The 18,406-nt window shown below is 52.9% G+C and overlaps 1 protein-coding gene across 1 annotated transcript in view; it reads right to left on the bottom strand.

Annotated features, from left to right (window-relative positions):
• LOC140395253 (cyclic AMP-responsive element-binding protein 3-like protein 3) overlaps nucleotides 1–18,041 on the bottom strand; it is a 99,865-nt gene extending 81,824 nt beyond the window's left edge. The window contains exon 1 of the mRNA XM_072482813.1: nucleotides 17,821–18,041. Coding sequence (XP_072338914.1) covers nucleotides 17,821–17,877 — 57 coding nt within the window. The 5' untranslated portion in view covers nucleotides 17,878–18,041. The remainder of the gene's footprint in view (nucleotides 1–17,820) is intronic.
• Nucleotides 18,042–18,406: the final 365 nt, after the last annotated feature.

Genomic DNA, 18,406 nt, shown 5'->3' with positions numbered 1-18,406 from the left:
GTTTCACTCACAAGGTGAACCCCGTCCCCAACCCAAAACGCTCCAGTACCTCTATGAGGTACTTCTATTCGACTTTGTCGAAGGCCTTTTCTGCGTCCAAGGTGACGATTATCTCTGGTCTTCTCTCCGCTGATGGGGTTATTATTACATTCAGCAGCCGCCTGATGTTCGCAGTTAGCTGCCTACTCTTAACAAAGAGTCCTCTGCGACCACCTCCAGTACGCAGTTCAACTGTCTCTTGGCCAGAACTTTCGCAATTATCTTCGCGTCTACCTTGAGCAGCGAAATGGGTCTATATGATCCACATTCCATCGGGTCTTTGTCTTTTTTGGGTGTCAGCGATATCGTAGCCTGTGTTAGAGTCGGAGGCAGGTTGCCCCTCGGTAGCGAGTCTGCGAACATGCCTCATAGGTGCGGGGCCAGGGCTGGTGCGAATTTCTGAGAGAAATCCGCCGGGGACACGTTGGGTCCCAGTTCCTTCCCCGCCTGCATGGAGCTGATACTCTCCATGATCTCTCCCAGACGTTTCAGTGTTTCCAGCTCCCCCCATCTATCGTCACCCATGACTGGAATGTCCAGTCAATCAAGGAATCATTTCATCTCCTCGTCCCCGTCGGGGGGTTTGGACATGTACAGTCCTCAATAAAAAGTCTTGAATGCTCAGTTACCAGTCTGCTTCTGCTGCTCCTCACCTGAGCTATCTCTCTGGGGACTGCCTGCTTTCTCAGCTGGTGAGCCAGTAGGCGGCCAGACTTTTCTTCGTGTTCGTAGTAGGTCCCCTGTGTCTGGTGGAGTTGGTGCACTGCTTTCCTGGTGGATAGCAGGTTAAAGTTCATCTGTAGCTTTTTCCTCTCCGCCAGAAGCTCTACAGTTGGGGTCTCGGTGTACTTTCTGTCGACCTCCAGAATTGAGTCCATCCTGGATGTTGGTTGGCCACCCTCTCTTCCCTATCTCTTCGTGCCTTGTAGGCTATAATCTCTCCCCTAATCACCGCCTTCATTGCCTCCCAGAGCGTGGAAAGTGAGACCTCCTAGCTCTGGTTATTTGTGATGTACTCGCCTATGGCTTGAGATATTTTCTAGCAGAAGCCCTTATCGGCCAGTAGATCCATGTCCAAACTCCATGTAGGGCATTGGGCCCGGCCTGTCTCCAAACTCACGTCCATTAGGTGTGGAGCATGGTCGGTGATAACTATCATGGAACATTCCACTCTTACTCTTCCTGGAAGCACCACTTTCCGCACTGCAAAGAAGTCTATTCTTGAGTACACCTTGTGGATTGGTGAAAAGAATGAGAACTCCCTCTCACCAGGGTGCAGGAACCTCCATGGGTCCACCGCCCCCATCTGCTCCATTAATGTTCCCAGCTCCCTAGCCATGCCCATCCTTTTCCCCTTCCTGGGTTTGATCGATCTGTCAGCAGGTCCTGTACACAGTTAAAGTTGCCCCCATGATCATTTGGTGCGTATTCGTATCGGGGATTTCCGCCATGGTCTTTTTTATGAAATCTGTGTCGTCCCAGTTGGACGCCACGTACACATTTACCAGGAATACAGGTGCCTTCCCAGGGCACTGCTGACCATGACGTACCATCCACCTAGGTCCGTAACCTTCCTTGACACCATGAGTCTCGTCCTTGTGCTGATCAGTATGGCTTCTCCCTTTGACCTCGCCCCGTAGCATGAATGGTACGTCTGTCCACCCAGCCCTTTCTTACCCGCCGTAAGACTATCGATCTTTTTACTGGGCTGTTAGGTCCCCTGACATTTCAGGTGATAATCCTGGTGGGGGATTTCTGTCCCCCCGAGTTCCGGCGGGATCAACCATACTTACCTGGTGGACGTGCCCCCTGCACCCCTGGGTCTCCCTTTGTTGGGGGACTGTCCAAAATGGCCCCGGTCGCCTGTCTCACCATGAGGTCAGGCCCTGCGCTCCGGGATTTCCCTTTGTCCAGGGACCCTCCAAAGTGGCTGCTTGCGGTGCCACCTTATTTCCTCGGCCTGCTCCTCAGCTGCTTAAGCCAACTCATTCTCCCTGTTCTGTTTCTTATGTACACTTTCCCCCCACTGCCCTCCCTCCCCATTCCCTCCTTCCTGCATCGCCATTTCCCTAGACCCCCCTGTACTTTCCCCTTCCACGTCCCTATGCGCACCCCCTCCCCCCCACCTCCGGGGCTGGTGGCTCCCCTCCTGAGGCTGGTCTGGCCCCTACCTTATGCCTGCTGACTGCCCGTTTTCCCTCTCTAATCACTCACATGCCTTCCTTTGTCCTCACTTCCTTCCGCGACACAGTCTTGCCCTTACTATCAGAGTGAGGCAGCACAGTCCCATGCAAACATGCTCACAGTCTAATGAGTCTTTGATTTTTCTCTCTCACAGTCTTTCTATGCACAATCCTCACCGTTGCCTTGCCTGACCCTTGTCCAGGCTGTTGTTTTTTTACAAATTCATTTGCTTCCTCCAGGGCGTTAAAGTAATGTTCTTTCTTCTGGTATGTGACCCAGAGCCTGGCAGGAATGGCACACCGAAACGTACCCCGTTCTGATACAGGGCCGACTACGCCTGGTTGAACTTGGCCTTTCGTTTTGCTAGGTTGCCCCAATGTCCTGATAGATATGGATTTTATGTCCTTCCTCAGTTTTGTCTAACGCGCCCGCCGCAGGGTCCTCTCACGGTCCTGATTTCGGCGGGGGGGCTGATGCTCGGGTTGTTGGTCTCCCTCTCTCCTGGGCGGACGAGGCTCCTTCGCTTCATGGGTCCGCCGTCTCTTCCGCCTGCTGCTCGTGGATTTTTCCGCCACTTCTGCCGTCTTTTCGGCCCCTTGAGCTCCTGTTTACCGGCATACTCTCATGGTTGTTTTCTTCTCATTGTTGGGGTAGTTTGGTCTTCGAATTTTGGGCAAAATTCGACTAAAAGTTCCTATTTTTTGGTCTGGTTTGGCGCAGAGTCAACTGAGGTGCGTCCGTTCACCACATCACCGTCACCGGAAGTCCTGTAATGTGTAATTTTGCATGCTTGTATTTGTGTGCTGTGCCAACTGGGATGTGCGTTTACTTTTTATAATATTTTTAACATCTTTATCGGAGTAGGTTTTTAGCACAATAACACTAACCCCGTATTGGTTTAAACTCAAGGCAGCCTGGCCAACTGACTTATTTCTGATCAGCATGTAAATAATGAAGTACACACACTGAATTGGTACGTTCATCCCTTTTTCAAATTCAATAAACCCTGTTACGATCAATCGAGGAGTGGCAAAGGGGAGAGTCCTTGCACCCTGGGTTGAAAGAATATATAAATAGAGAACTATATGCCAAACGTTGCACATACATTTTATTTAATGTGAATAGCTGTATTTTCCTTTCGTAACGAGGGTGAAACAGCTAGCATTTACTGCCGTTACTCCCCTGAAACTGACAGCAAGTGCAGGAGTGCAGGCATGCATGGAATAACACAAAGCTGTCAGTGAGTCTACATTCCTCCATATGTTGCATTGGGGAGGTTTCCACAGACTGAAATCCATTGTATTGTATGATGAACTAATGAGAATCCTACTTTTGCACTGTTCATCTTGGTGTTCTACCTTTTGTGTGAGATGTAACTGGGTTTTACCCATGTGGTAGCTTCATAATTACTGCTGAACACCCAGAGACACCACATACTTTTAAAAACATACTTTACCCTTTTTTTTTAAAGCTGTTTACATACATTTTAGCTTCTATCTTTACACACGAGCCCAACATTTTTGTGGGCAGCTTTCTTCGAAGTCAGCGATGAGTTCTGGTGCTTTGCTGCGAACACCCTAATCCAGGCCAATATAATTTGGACCGATTGTCTTATTGGGGCCATTTGTAAATGATAGAAATGTTATTGCATTGAATGATATGTTCCATTATATGAATAAATGATAGAAAATTAAGATAACGTTGGAGTCATGGATAGGAGGGTCAGAGCTACTTGTATATGTTAAAGGCAGAGGTATATTGAAACAACTCGCATTGATTTGAATATATCTATGGATCGTTAGAATTAATTTGCATATGATTAAGCATGAGAGCTAAACCTGACAGAGAAGCATGACAGAACTTCTGTTTAGTAAGTGTTGATGGCACATTGCATTAAAACAAAACTTTCCCAGGGCAGCACGGTAGCTCAGTGGTTAGTGAGTTTGAATCCCAGCCCTGGGTCACTGTCCGTGTAGAGTTTCCACATTCTCCCCGAGTCTGCGTGGGTCTCACCCCCACAACCCAAAAGATGTGCTGATCAGGTGGATTGGCCACGCTAAAATTGCCCCTTAATTGGAAAAAAAAGAATTGGGTACTCCAAATTTATTTTTTAAAACCTTCCTTATAGTTTTTATGATACTCGTAAATTATACATTTCACCGTTACCACGCGCCATAACAGAATCATTTTGGTTCATTGTAAATTTAGAAACTAATAAACAAATATGAATGCAGGATTATAAGGCAATTTTAAAAATCCGAATGAAAAAGTCTTAAATACAATATTTATATTCAAATGAACGCCAGCTTATCTTTAAAATTTTAATTGCTGCGCTGTAACTTCATTATAGAAATACAGAAAATGTTTATTTAGTGTGTCAGGATAATACACTGATATCATGCATTGCTCCCAGCTACTCGTTCTGATTAAGAGTCACAACCAAAATAACAGGTTTTGGATTTGAAAATGAAGGCTAAGAAAGGTAAACAGTTCTTGGAGAAGAATGGGAGTAGGAATCAAAGTGGTAAGCCTTGTCTGCTGCACTGAGGAATAATGGAAAAGGAACAGTGTGAGAACAAGGTAGTTGAAGCTAAAGAAACTTGCATTTATATAGTGCCTTTCATCTCCTCGGATCACCACAAGGCACTTCACAGCCAATGAAATATTTTTGAAGCTAATTTGTGTAGGTCCCACAAACAACAAGTGATAATGGTCATATTAGCTGTTTTTAGGTGTTAGCTGAGGAATAATCGTTTGCCAAGACTAGACTAGGCCTTTAGAAGACCTCCAGAATACAGAACCCTCCAGAATACTGGACACTCCCAGCTAACCCCCGCACCATCTTTCTCCCAGGACATGGCCACCTTAAGATCAAGAGACTGACTCGAGTCTATTCCATCCCTGTTACAGGGCGGGTCTGTACCAGGGTCAGAGTTTGGGGAGGAGCTTCTCTTGGGATTGGAGTGGAATAGCAGAGCGGACAGCACAGCGGCTGACGGTGAAACCGGGTCCAGGAGAATGTGGACCAGGTGTTCATAAGACATCATGGGTGTCATACACACCCAGCTCATTGGTTATCAGGGAGAGTACACACTCCAATGAAATAAACAATTGTGGTTCTTAGAGGTGTTTAAAAATTAAAATATAAGACATAAAGGTGTCCAGTCCAGGGTTTATCCTGTATAAAACTGAATTTCCCTGCTCTTCTTTGAAATAGCTCCATGAAACCTTTTACATCCTCACAAGAAGGAAGCCTTGGTTTATCATCTTAGAGATTAAGGATTAAGGATTTATACAGGTCACCATTGGTCCTTTTGCCATTCCCCTTAAATGAATGTCCTCTGGATCTCGTCTCTTCCACCAATGGGAATAGGGTCTCTCCATCAAAGCTGTCCAGACCCTTAATGATTTTGAACATCTCTATCAAATCTCCTCGAAGGAGAACAACCCCAGCTTCTCCTATCTATCTACATAACTGAAATCGCACATCCTTGAAACCATTCTTGTAAGTCTTTTCTGCAACGTCTCTGAAATTAAAGTCACCAAAATACCAGACGACCATAGGCTGCACCCCCCCTTTTCGAGAGAGAGAGTTGACTGATTGTGATTTAACCCGAGGTTCACCACTCCTCAGGCGAGGGGCAAGGTTGAGAAGGCGGCGCCTTCATGAATAACCTCAGCCGGTACGGGAATTGAACCCGTATCACAACCTGAAAGATCTCTGACAGCACAGCACCCCCCTCACTGGGCTACATGCTGAGATTTTGCACTCAAGTCTCTGGGAGGTACTTGACCCCATGGTCTTCTAACTCAATGGCTATACTGCTGCCCACTGAGCTACAGCTTAGCAAAAAGAAAAACAAAAGAGAAAATCACCAAAAGAAATTATAGGCACGATCCAACGGCCTCGCTATGCCCAAAAGGTAGTTTCCCGGATCTACCCAACGTCTCGTGAGATTCAACGCAATCTCGCAAAACATTCCGATGTGAATCCTGCCCACATTGGGAGGGATTACTTTTTAAGCAAATCTGCATATTAAAGCAAGGCAGTAAGTCTCATACTAATGTGCAGATTCCCGAGGCACCTGGGGCTTTGGGATTCAACCCCTTCGCCTCAGAGACCTTGGGTGAGCCCCATTCAGCACCGGCCCCCACAAACAGGGGCCAGATGGGACAGCACGCATGTGGGTCTCCAAGGGGATCAGAGGCCCCCAGCTGCATGTTCTTTGGGCAGGGTGATGCCCTGGCACTGCCTGTGCCACCTGGGTACCCTTCATGCCAGCTTGGCACCCTGGCAGTGCCAAGTGGATGCTAGCCTGGCAGGGGTACTGCCAGGGTGCCAGGTTGACACTGCCAAGCTGGCATATTTTGCAGGCGTGCAATTGGGCCGCGGTTGCCCGCCTTGGGTGTTGGGGGGGGCGTGCGTGGGGAGGTGCGGGTGGAGGGGACGCTCCTATACTGCATTCGGGCTGGGGCGGGAAGTAGGGGGTCACTTTGGGGGCCTTGGAGATCGGAATGCCATTTATAGCTCCCCACTGTACAAAAGAGGGCTGTGTGCGGCCTCGGCTGCATGTTCCCCATTCGGGCCCCTTTTCAACGCATTGATAGCCATGTGTTTCTCAGCATTGCGAGTGCCGGGAAACACATGGCCAAACGTGCTCGCTAGGGGACTTTGTTCCCTTTTAGGAGAATTGTGCCCCATGTTTCTACAGTGGTCCTCATAATAATAAAGGTTGACAGAGACCCATTCATAAAAGGGAAGAAGTAAATGGGGTCGGGGAGGACTAAAGCATAATCAAAGAAAATAATAAGGTTAAAGCAAAGAAGGTGGCAGAATGGAGGGATTTTTAGATGGGTTTCCAGTTATAGAAAGAAGACTGATGCTGGAACAGGGCAAACATCGAGTAAACTGGGTTCAGAGGAGGGAAGGGTCAATGCAGAGACACACAGCAACAGAGGACCACAAATTCAGGATAGGGAGGCCATGGAAGGAGTCGAACACAGGGATGGGATTGTCAAAATTGATCTTTGAGGGTACAGGGAACAGCTAGAGTTTGACATATCAGGGGAGGGATTCTCCGTGAATTGGCACGATGGCCCGAACCCGGCGCCAAAAACGGCTCGAATCAGTCCAGCCTCGGGCCGCCCGAAACGTCGCGAATTCTTCGGCCTGGAATGGGCTGGTAGCGGCGTGACGCCATTCACGACGGCGTCACCCATCACGGACTCATGCGCCGGTGGATATGGGGGAAGGGGGATAGAGGGGAAGGGGGATATGTGGGAAGGGGGGATATGGGGGAAGGGGATATGGGGGAAGGGGGATATGGGGGAAGGGGATATGTGGGAAGGGGGGATATGGGGGAAGGGGATATGGGGGAAGGGGGATATGGGGGAAGGGGGGACAGATCCGGCCCATCAGGCATACGATGCTCCCAGGACACTCCAGGGCGGCCATGAGCCAGGGACAGACCCGAAGCACCAGGCGGACACCACCCACATCTAGCGCGAGTGCAGCGACGCTGGCGGGCCACACCCAGCGACGAGGAGGGCAGCCACAGCAACAGGGCCCCATCGCAGCTGACCCAGGGCACTGACGCACAGGACACTGATGCACAGGACACCGACACATAGGGCCCTAACACACAGGACCCTAACACACAGGACACTGATGCACAGGACACCGACACACAGGACCCTAACACACAGTACCCTAACACACAGGACACTGACGCACAGGACACCGACACACAGGACCCTAACACACAGAACCCTAACACACAAGACACTGACGCACAGGACCCTAACACACAGGACCCTAACACACAGGACACTGACGCACATGACACTGATGCACAGGACACCGACACACAGGACCCTAACACACAGGACCCTAACACACAGGACACTGATGCACAGGACACCGACACACAGGATCCTAACACACAGGACCCTAACACACAGGACACTGACGCACAGGACACCGACACACAGGACCCTAACACACAGGACACTGACGCACAGGACACCGACACACAGGACCCTAACACACAGGACACTGACGCACAGGACACCGACACACAGGACCCTAACACACAGGACACTGACGCACAGGACACCGACACACAGGACCCTAACACACAGGACACTGATGCACAGGACACCGACACACAGGATCCTAACACACAGGACCCTAACACACAGGACACTGACGCACAGGACACCGACACACAGGACCCTAACACACAGGACACTGACGCACAGGACACCGACACACAGGACCCTAACGCACAGGACACTGACGCACAGGACACCGACACACAGGACCCTAACACACAGGACACTGATGCACAGGACACCGACACACAGGACCCTAACACACAGGACACTGATGCACAGGACACCGACACACAGGATCCTAACACACAGGACCCTAACACACAGGACACTGATGCACAGGACACCGACACACAGGACCCTAACACACAGTACCCTAACACACAGGACACTGACGCACAGGACACCGACACACAGGACCCTAACACACAGGACCCTAACACACAGGACACCGACACACAGGACCCTAACACACAGGGCCCTAACACACAGGGCCCTAACACACAGGACACTGACGCACAGGACACTGACCCACAGGACACCGACACACAGGACCCTAACACACAGGACACTGACACACAGGACACCGACACACAGGACGCTAACACACAGAACCCTAACACACAGGACACTGATGCACAGGACACTGACGCATAGAGCCGTAACACACAGGACCCTAACACACAGGACCCTAACGCACAGGACACTGACGCACAGGACACCGACACTCAGGACCCTAATACACAGGACCCTAACACACAGGACCCTAACACACAGGACACTGACGCACAGGACACTGACGCATAGAGCCGTAACACACAGGACCCTAACACACAGGACCCTAACGCACAGGACACTGATGCACAGGACACCGACACACAGGACCCTAACACACAGGACCCTAACACACAGGACACTGACGCACAGGACACCAACACAGGGGACGGATGGACAGGAATCACCACTCCAGGGGCCCCGGACTTCGGGTTGGATGAGGAGCACGCCATTACGCACCTGCTACCTCCGACACCCTCCACCATCGCAGAGACACTGACCTCGGTTGGCCACTTTAGCGATGAGGCATCTGGGACACTAACTGATGCGCACAACACAGCCGTCCCGGTACAGAAGGTGGAGACAGGAGCAGCCGGGGGGCCGGGCGGTCGGAGGGCAGCCCAGCGCAGGCAACCATCTGCCGCCCAGACGGGTCCCGGGTTCCTGGAGTTACCACATCCACCCATAGACCCGATGCAGGCACGGATCAAGGGACGACCAAAGTTGGCGACAGCCGGCTTGTGGCAGCTGCAGACGAAGGTGGAGGAGTCCACCCAATGGGTGCGACGAGGCAATGGGTGCGACGGCGTCAGACATGGGTCGCTGTATGCAAGGTGTGGGGTTTTCCATGCAGGCGGCGTCCGTGGCCCAGGACATGGCTGCCCTCTCACAGGCAGCCATGTGCCAGAGCCAGCAGCAGATCACATAGGCGCTCAACGCCGTAGCCCAGTCTCAGCAGGCAATGGCCCAGTCTCTGCAGGCCATCGCTGAGGGCATCGGCGCCATTGCCCAGGTGCTGGCCAGCGTCACCCAGACACAGGCAGGGATTGCCAATTCCCTGAGCTCCATGGCTGCAAACCTGCAGACTCTTGTTGATACCAGGGCGGGCCTCCAGGACTGGCAGAGCCAGGGTTTGGGGGGGCGTCTGGTGCTCAGTCCGTTCACATCCCCGACACATGTTGAGACCCGGGGGCCATCGGGCACCCCGAGGGAGGAGGAGGTGCTGGGGCCCGTTCCGGGTCCCCCTGTAGAGGAGGTCCCGGAACACCGCGACACCTCGGACTGCCCCCCCTTACGTCCCAGGTGCATCTGGTGGGCAACGGGCAGGACAGGCTGGCAGCTCGCCATCCCAGTCGCCCGAGCCCCAGCCTGGCCCATCTAGGCCAGGCCACCCCAGGAAACGGCCGGCAAAGGGGTCCCTAGTCACAGGGCAGGAATCACAGGAGTCCACCTCCAGTTCTGCTGTACCATCTGGGAAACCGCCTAGATGTAATCATAGGGCCTGTAAGGCCAAAAAATTAGACACTAAGTAAGTTGGCATGGGTGCAGGGCACAGATTAGTTCTGGGGCTAGGGCACGTGTATGACTGTTTGTTATTAAAATCACTTTCACACCTACAGAAGCTGCTTTTGTGCCCTGTCTGATGCGTGCGGGGGTGCAGTGTGAGTAGAGCGCCAGTGTATGTGTGAGGGGTGATAGAACGGTGGCCTCGCGTGAGTGTGCCCACCTCCCACCGAGTCGCCCTCACCATCCCCCCGGGCAGACGACGGGACCGTGCGCTGCAGTGTCACGGCCGCATGCAGGGACGGTCCGGGTGGAGGGTGGTACTGTGGCCATGGCTCAGACATTGTCCAATGATGTAGAGCCCAGAGCTCATCGCAAAGCGGGTTGTCATCATCCTCCATGGCCTGCAATAGACACGCTTCCACCAGCGACATTGTGAGCCCGGCCCGTTGTGCCGCAGGTGAATGTGCAATGGAGGGGTGGTGTGCATGCGAGTGGGGTGAGGGTGGTTGGTGTTGGGTTGGTGGGGTGAGGCTGTTTGGTGTTGGGTGGATGGGGTGAGGGTGGTTGGTGTGCATGCGGGTGGGGTAAGGGTGGTTGGTGTTGGGTGGGTGGCATGAGGGTGGTAGGCTGGTGCCGTAGTGTGTAGTCTGTGCCCATACTCGGAGATTCCCACACCCCCTAGCCCATGAACCGGGCGGCTATCAGCTTGTCCCGTGCCCGCTGGCTCAGCCGGTAACGATGGGCAGCCTCCCGTCCATGTCCAGCCCGTCTGTCCTGACCATTGCCCCCATCCTCCTCATCTGGGGAGGACTGCGCCTCATCTTGCTGCAACTCCCCCTCCCCCTCCTCTGCCTGCAGCACATCGCCCCTCTGCTGGGCTATGTTGTGCAGAACGCATCAGACCACAATGATGCGCGCAACCCTACCATCTGACGGGTACTGGAGGGCCCCTCCAGAGCGGTCCTGGCATCTGAAGCACATCTTCAGCAGCCTAAAGCACCTCTCTATCACACCCCTGATCGCTGCATGGGCATCGTTGTAGCGGTTCTCCGCATCCATCTGTGGCCTCCGTATAGGCGTCATCAGCCACGACCACAACGGGTAACCCCTGTCACCCAGAAAACAGCCCCTCAGCTTTGCCCCCTGGACCACGGGCATCCTGGCCACAGCAGCGAAGTCCGCTGCCCAGGCATCCTGGCTGGCCCGGTCCACAGGAACTGGATGTAGCGGTCCGCAATGGCATATAGGGCGTCTGTCACTGCCCGGATGCACCGGTGCACCGATGTCTGCGAGATGCCGGACAGGTCCACACTCGGCGTCTGGAATGACCCCGTGGCATAAAAGTTCAGGGTCACCATAACGTTGATGGCCACGGGGAGAGGGCGTCCTCCCCCAGTGCCACGCGGTGTCAGGTGTGCCATCAGGTGGCAGATATGGGCGACGGTTTCACGGCTCATCCGGAGTCTCCTCCTGCATGCCCGGTCCGTGAGGTCCTGGTACGACGAGCGGGGCCGGTACACACGGGGCCTCATCGGGCGTCTCCGTTGCCATGGTGCCACCACCACCTCCTCCTCCTCCTCCCCGTCCTGACGTGCGAGCGGCCCTCCAGCCTGGGCGGCTGCCACCTGCCTCCCTGTGGCACGCTCCTCTGTGGCAGCCTCCGCTACCTCCCTGGCACGCTGCTGCTCCAGCTCCCCCAGGGCAACATGTAGAACAGCGGCTCCCGCCACAGCGGCCAACATCGCTGGGTGATGCCCAAACATAACGGTCTGCAGGGCGTGGGGGGGGGGTGGATAGACGACATGTCATCATTGCCCATACCCACACCCCCCGCAGCCAGGTGCCATGGGCCCTCCCCGGCAGCGCCTCTCCTCTCCAGGAAGCACACTCCCCAAACCCCCCTCTCTCTTCCCCGGCACGCGCCCTCCCGAAACCCCCCCCCCCCTCTCCTCTCCGGCACGCACCCTCCCCAAACCCCTCCCTCTCCCTCACTCGCCCTCTCCAGCACGCACACACCCCAAACACCCCTCTCTCTTCCCCGGCACGCACACTCCCTAAACCCCCCCCCCTCTCTCCTCCCCGGCACGCACCCTCCCCAAACCCCCCCCTCTCCTCCCCGGCACGCACCCTCCCCAAACCCCTCCCTCTCCTCCCCGGCACGCACCCTCCCCAAACCCCTCCCTCTCCTCCCCGGCACGTACCCTCTCCATCACCCGCCCTCCTCGGCCCCTCCCTCTCCTCCCCGGCACGCACCCTCTCCATCACTCGCCCTCTCCAGCCCCCCTCTCCACCCCAGCTCCTCCCCCCGCCCCTCCCCCACCCCTCCCCCACTCACCTCCTCCCCCTCCCCCGCCCCTCCCCCTCCCCACACCTCCCCCCTCTCCTCTCCCCCACCCCTCCCCCTCTCCTCCCCCTCCCCCCACCCCGCCCCCTCCCCCACACCTCCCCCCTCTCCTCTCCCCCATCCCTCCCCCTCTCCTCACCCCTCCCCCCCACCCCTCCCCCACACCTCCCCCTCTCCTCTCCCCCACCCCTCCCCCTCTCCTCACCCCTCCCCCTGCCCCCTGTCCCTGCCCCTGCCCTCCCCCCCACCCCCAGCCCCTTTCACCAGCCCCTTCCCCCAGCCCCTCCCCGAGCCCCTCCCCCTCACTCACACACCAACGGCTCCTGCGACCCCACCCCACCATCTGCGGCCGCGCCGTCACTTCTCCGGCGGCCGACCCACGCCGACCCCTACCTCTGCGTTGGCCGGCGTGAACCAGCGCGACTGGTTGGCGCCGTTAAATAGGTGGTTTGATTTACGTCGGTGGGACTTCGGCCCATCCGGCCCAGGGAATTGGGGCGGCCCCAGGGCCCATTGCGTCGCGCCGGTCCTCGACATTCTCCGAGGCACGCGGCGCGATTCACGTCAACGGGATTTTTAGGGGGCCGGGCGGAATTTATGCCGCCCCCGGCGATTCTCCGACCTGCCGGGGAGTCGGAGAATCTCGCCCCAGGTGTTTAAAGGATGCAAGACTGTGTGGAAGTGGTGACCGTATTCTCATTATGAAGTAGTTCATGGAGGGGCGAGGCCAATGAAAAGTGAGTATTTCAGAAGGGAAGCCTCAAGGTGAATGAGGGCAAGTAGGCCTGAGGCCTTGTGATTGTTAAAGGCAGTTTTGGCAATGCAAATTAATGTGCAGAGGAAGGTAAGGCTTACCACCTCGAGACTAGATAGAAACAAAGGAATTGATATGCAAAAAGACCAAAGGCCATCTAGTTCACCTTTCAGGTGTGCCAGGACGGCACTGCTGGGTGCGGGCCCTCTGGGGAGCCCCATTGGGGTGTCTCCCTTATATGTGGGGGGGGAGTGGAGACTGTGGAGGGGTGTGGGGGCAGTAAGGCAAGAGAGTGCCGCATTGCCGCCCGGAGTGGGGGGGGGGGACAGGCAGGGGTCAGGTCACTTTGACGCTTGTGTGTGGCGGGGATTGTCCCTCTGCATATGGGGGTTGGGGGTACTCCACTTGTCCGCCAGACGGGCCACATCTCTGTGATGGGGCCCTGATCCCCAGTGGGCAAAATTCATGTAATTTTGAGATCTGGGCACTTTTTAAAAATGGCACCATGGTCGCAGACTCCTGGCATTGCCGGTGTGTATAGGCCCCCGCCCGGCCAGTTTGTGGGATCCTCACCAGCACTATGAAATTGCACAGAACACTTTAATCTGGCGAGAAAAGGCTCTATGAAGCTGACGACTTTCACACAGCTTTTCCTGTTTGATCGGGCACTCTGTGCAAATTTGGGAAAATTCCGCCCCATGTCTCAGATTACACATACACTTGAACCCAAACTGCCAAAGGTTACGGAAGGTTGGTGAAGTCAATGAAGAGGAACAATGAATTAGAGGAAAGCGATGAATGTGACACCGAGAGGGGGAGTAGAGGAGAGAGTATCACCTGTCAGTCAAGTTTTTTCCCAGTTTCATCGGGAGTATAATCCATGTTTCTAGGAGAGCTTCTCCAGATATGGGAGCGACTTTGACACATTTTGAAGAGGAGTAGAAGTTGTCCAGGTGTCCTGTAACATTCCTCTCTCAATCAACACTACCAAAAGCACATTTAATGGCTGTTTATGGGACTTTCCTCTGCCCAAAATGGGTAGCACCTATACTTAAATAACAAGTCACTGCATTTGAATTTGAATAAATGTGAAGCACTTTGAGATGTTTGAGAGAGGTGTGATGAGTTGCTGTATAAATGTATGTATTTCCTCTATGTAAGTGTTGGGTGGAGTGGGGTGTTATAGATGATTAGAAGATTCAGAAGAGCAAATAAGAAGAGTCTTGACAGAGGACACAAGCTTTACTTTCACAGCTTTACAATGCAAGAATTAAACCAGCCTGAGGAAAACAAGCAGTAGTCTTGTTCTGATTTGCCTGAAATGTTAAATTTGTAATTTATTCAGAATTAATCCGCCCCAACTTCTAATCATTTTACAAATAAGTAGAAACCTGAATTCTGCTTCTGGCATATCAAGGCAGAACCAGAACCCTTCTCGATTCAGGACATTAAAAGCCAAAGTAATCAAAGCATTAATTTGAAACAGTGCCAAGTTCAAAAGTCTACTATGCACTCCTGTTAAATTTTGAGCTGAAGTTTGTTCAAGAATTGTACAATATCTATAACAATTCTCGGAATTTCAAACTTACAAACTACTTCATCACTGGTTATATTATTGTTCCCAGTTCTTGCTCTTCCCGTGCCCTTATCGGAGTTGGATGGGGATGGGTGGATGGGTGAGTGATAAGTCAGGTTTGAGACCAGCTGATAACAGTGAGATCAGTCATTCTAACCCCTGTGCCTCAGTACTAGGTGAAAGGTCATCCACTTGAGCTGCAGCCTCCCCCAACCTGGGTGGGATTCACAACGGGTGTTGTAAAGCAGAGTTTCACCCAGCTGGAGACTGTTACCTGAGGCTCACAGGAATGGTCCCCAGCATTCAGGTGGGAGGATTGTGTGAATTGGCTCGGAGTTAGTGGGAGGGGAGAGGGATAAGAGAGGCTTGTGGAGCCTGGAGGCACATTCCTGCTCCACTTCGTCGACAATTAAGCCTTCAGAACAATATCTGAAAAGATTTATGATTTGGGGCTTCACCGGCTACAAATTGTGGGGTTGGTGTTAAAATGGTGTGAGGGACAGAATTACAACATCAGACACCGACTCTTATATTAATGAGACCCCACTGAACCGTGTCAGTCACTGTGCCCACAACCAGAAACATGTGGCCAAAATGGCAGGGGGCATGAACCTGTCAGTAAGCACTGAATAGCGGCCAAGTGCCATCTTAAACACTGCCCATATTAACAACAGGCCTCGCATTTCAGTATTTACATATTTCAGAAAATAAGCCAGGATTATTTTGCTGTACTCATACAAGAATATCATAACAAGTTAAAGGCATTTGCCTTGGTTCAAATAGAGCATTCTAACATCTAAATCAGAAGTTGTGGATTGAAGCCCCAGACTGATTGCGAGATTTTCTGTACCCCCCCAGAATGATGGAGAGATTTTCTGTACACCCCCCCCCAGACGCCCCCCCCCAGACTGATGTCAGGATTTTCTGTACCCCCCCCAAACTGATGGCGTGATTTTCTGCCCCCCCCCCCACAGACTGATGGGGGGATTTTCTGCCCCCCCAGACTGATGGCGTGATTTTCTGCCCCCCCCCACAGACTGATGGGGGGATTTTCTGCACCCCGCCCCCCCCAGACTGTTGGCGGGATTTTCTGTACCCCCCACAGACTGATGTCAGGATTTTCTGTACCCCCCCCAGACGCTCCCCCCCCCAAGACAAATGGCGGAATTTTCTGCCCCCCTGCCCCCCAGACTGATGTCAGGATTTTCTGTACCCCCCCCCCCCGATGCTTCCCCCCCCCCCCCAGACTGATGGTGGAATTTTCTGTACCCCCCCCAGACGCTCCCCCCCAGACAGATGGCGGGATTTTCTGCCCCCCGCCCCCCCAGACTGATGGCGGAATTGTCTGCCCCCCCCCAGACTGATGTCAGGATTTTCTGTACCCCCCCCCAGATGCTTCCCCCCCCCCCAGACTGACGGCGGAATTTTCTGTACCCACCCCCCCCAGACGCCGCCCCCCCCCCCCCAGACTGATGGTGGGATTTTCTGCCCCCCCCCAGACTGTTGGCGGGATTTTCTGTACCCACCCCCCAGATGCTTCCCCCCCCAGACTGATGGCGGAATTTTCTGTACCCCCCCCCCCAGACGCTCCCCCCCCCCAGACTGATGGTGGGATTTTCTGCCCCCCCCCCCAGACTGTTGCCGGGATTTTCTGTACCCACCCCCCAGATGCTTCCCCCCCCCCCCAGACTGGTGGTGGGATTTTCTGCCCCCCCCCCCCCCAGACTGATGGGGGGATTTTCTGCCCCCCCCCCAGACTGTTGGCGGGATTTTCTGTCCGTCCCCCTTAATGATGGCGTGATTTTCTGCCCCCCCTCCCCCAGACTGATGGTGGGATTTTCGGCCCCCTTCCCCTTCCCAGACTGATGGCGGGATTTTCTGCCCCCCAGCCTGATGGTGGGATTTTCTGCCCCCTTCCCCTTCCCAGACTGATGGCGGGATTTTCGCCCTACCCCTTCCCAGACTGATGGCAGGATTTTCGCCCTCCACACAGCGTGCTTTCTGGTGGCAGAGGTGGTTCACCATGGCCACTAGCTGGACCGTTCAGTCCCACCGGTATCTGTGGCGTTTTGCATGGCTCACCCATCCTATCGCCAGGGAATACCCCATGTGGTGGTCGCCTTTGGCAGCACCGGAAGATTTCACCAGCGGGAAGGGCTGGAAAATCCTACCCTTAAACACATAAATCTCGGCTGAAACTGAGGGAGTACTGTCTTTCAGATGAAAATTAAACTGGATCTAAAATGGATGCAAACAATTCTATGATTTTGTTCAAAGGAAAGAAAATTCAAGCTCTCCAAATCTGTGATCTGGGTTTCTATTTGTTTTTTGACCTCTCGTTCACATCCCCCAACCAACATCATTAAAATAGATTATCTGGCCATTATTACATTGCTCTTTGTGAGACCTTGCTGTAAAAGCATTGGCTGTTGCATTTCCTAATAATCATCACAATAGTGATTAAACTTCAGAAAGTACTTCATTGACTGTAAAATGTTGAGGAACATCAAGGTTTTGAAATGCTCTATTTTAACGCACGCCATTTTTTAACAGTGAAATTTGCAAATGAAATGAACCCCAAGTTACTGTAACAATTACAAAGGTTGGAATCAGCCATCGAGTTCTAAGCTTGAAGCCCTGTCTGAACTTTGTTCTGTTTTAGAGATCGTGTTTGAACAAAGCTGATAAGTAAATTCCAAAATGTCTTAATTTATTGAAAAAAAACCTATTTCGTCAAACTATACATACCTTTCCCGTGACCAGCGTCATTTCCTGAAATTCTGGTGAAATTATTTTCCCTTCCATTTTCCTGGATCTCGAAAGATTTTCGTTCCCATTCACTGGTGCACCCTCTCTGATGTGACCAGTGACTAAGTTGAAGCCGAACGAAGCAAAAATAGGTTCAGTCCTTGCGACATCAGCTGCCCCTCTGATTGGCTGCGAACTGGCTGTTAACAAGGCCGATGTGCAAGGAAAGGCAGTGATTGCTATCAGAAGCCCGCACAGATTGTGGAGATCACCAGGACGGCCTGTCAGAATTGGCAGCCATGTAATAAATAGGGGAGGGTTCCTCAGCTGTACTTTTACTGTACCTTAAACCAAAGTACACACTGTTAGTCGGGGTGAACTTTAAACCATTTCAACTTACAAAAGAAAATACATGTTTCATTAATCACTTGAATATTGTATCACTATTGTAGCAGGCATGTTTTATTAGCTTGGTTGCTGATAACTCTCATTTACTGATGAAGTATGATAATAGGGCATTAGATTTTCGTTAGCCTGTCACTCATTAATCATTTTCCTCTCAAGTAGCTCACATCGATCTATAATT

Source organism: Scyliorhinus torazame, chromosome 18, assembly GCF_047496885.1.
Source record: "Scyliorhinus torazame isolate Kashiwa2021f chromosome 18, sScyTor2.1, whole genome shotgun sequence".
In the NCBI taxonomy this organism is placed as follows: Eukaryota; Metazoa; Chordata; class Chondrichthyes; order Carcharhiniformes; family Scyliorhinidae; genus Scyliorhinus; species Scyliorhinus torazame.
This window is presented reverse-complemented; position numbering and strand designations above follow the sequence as displayed.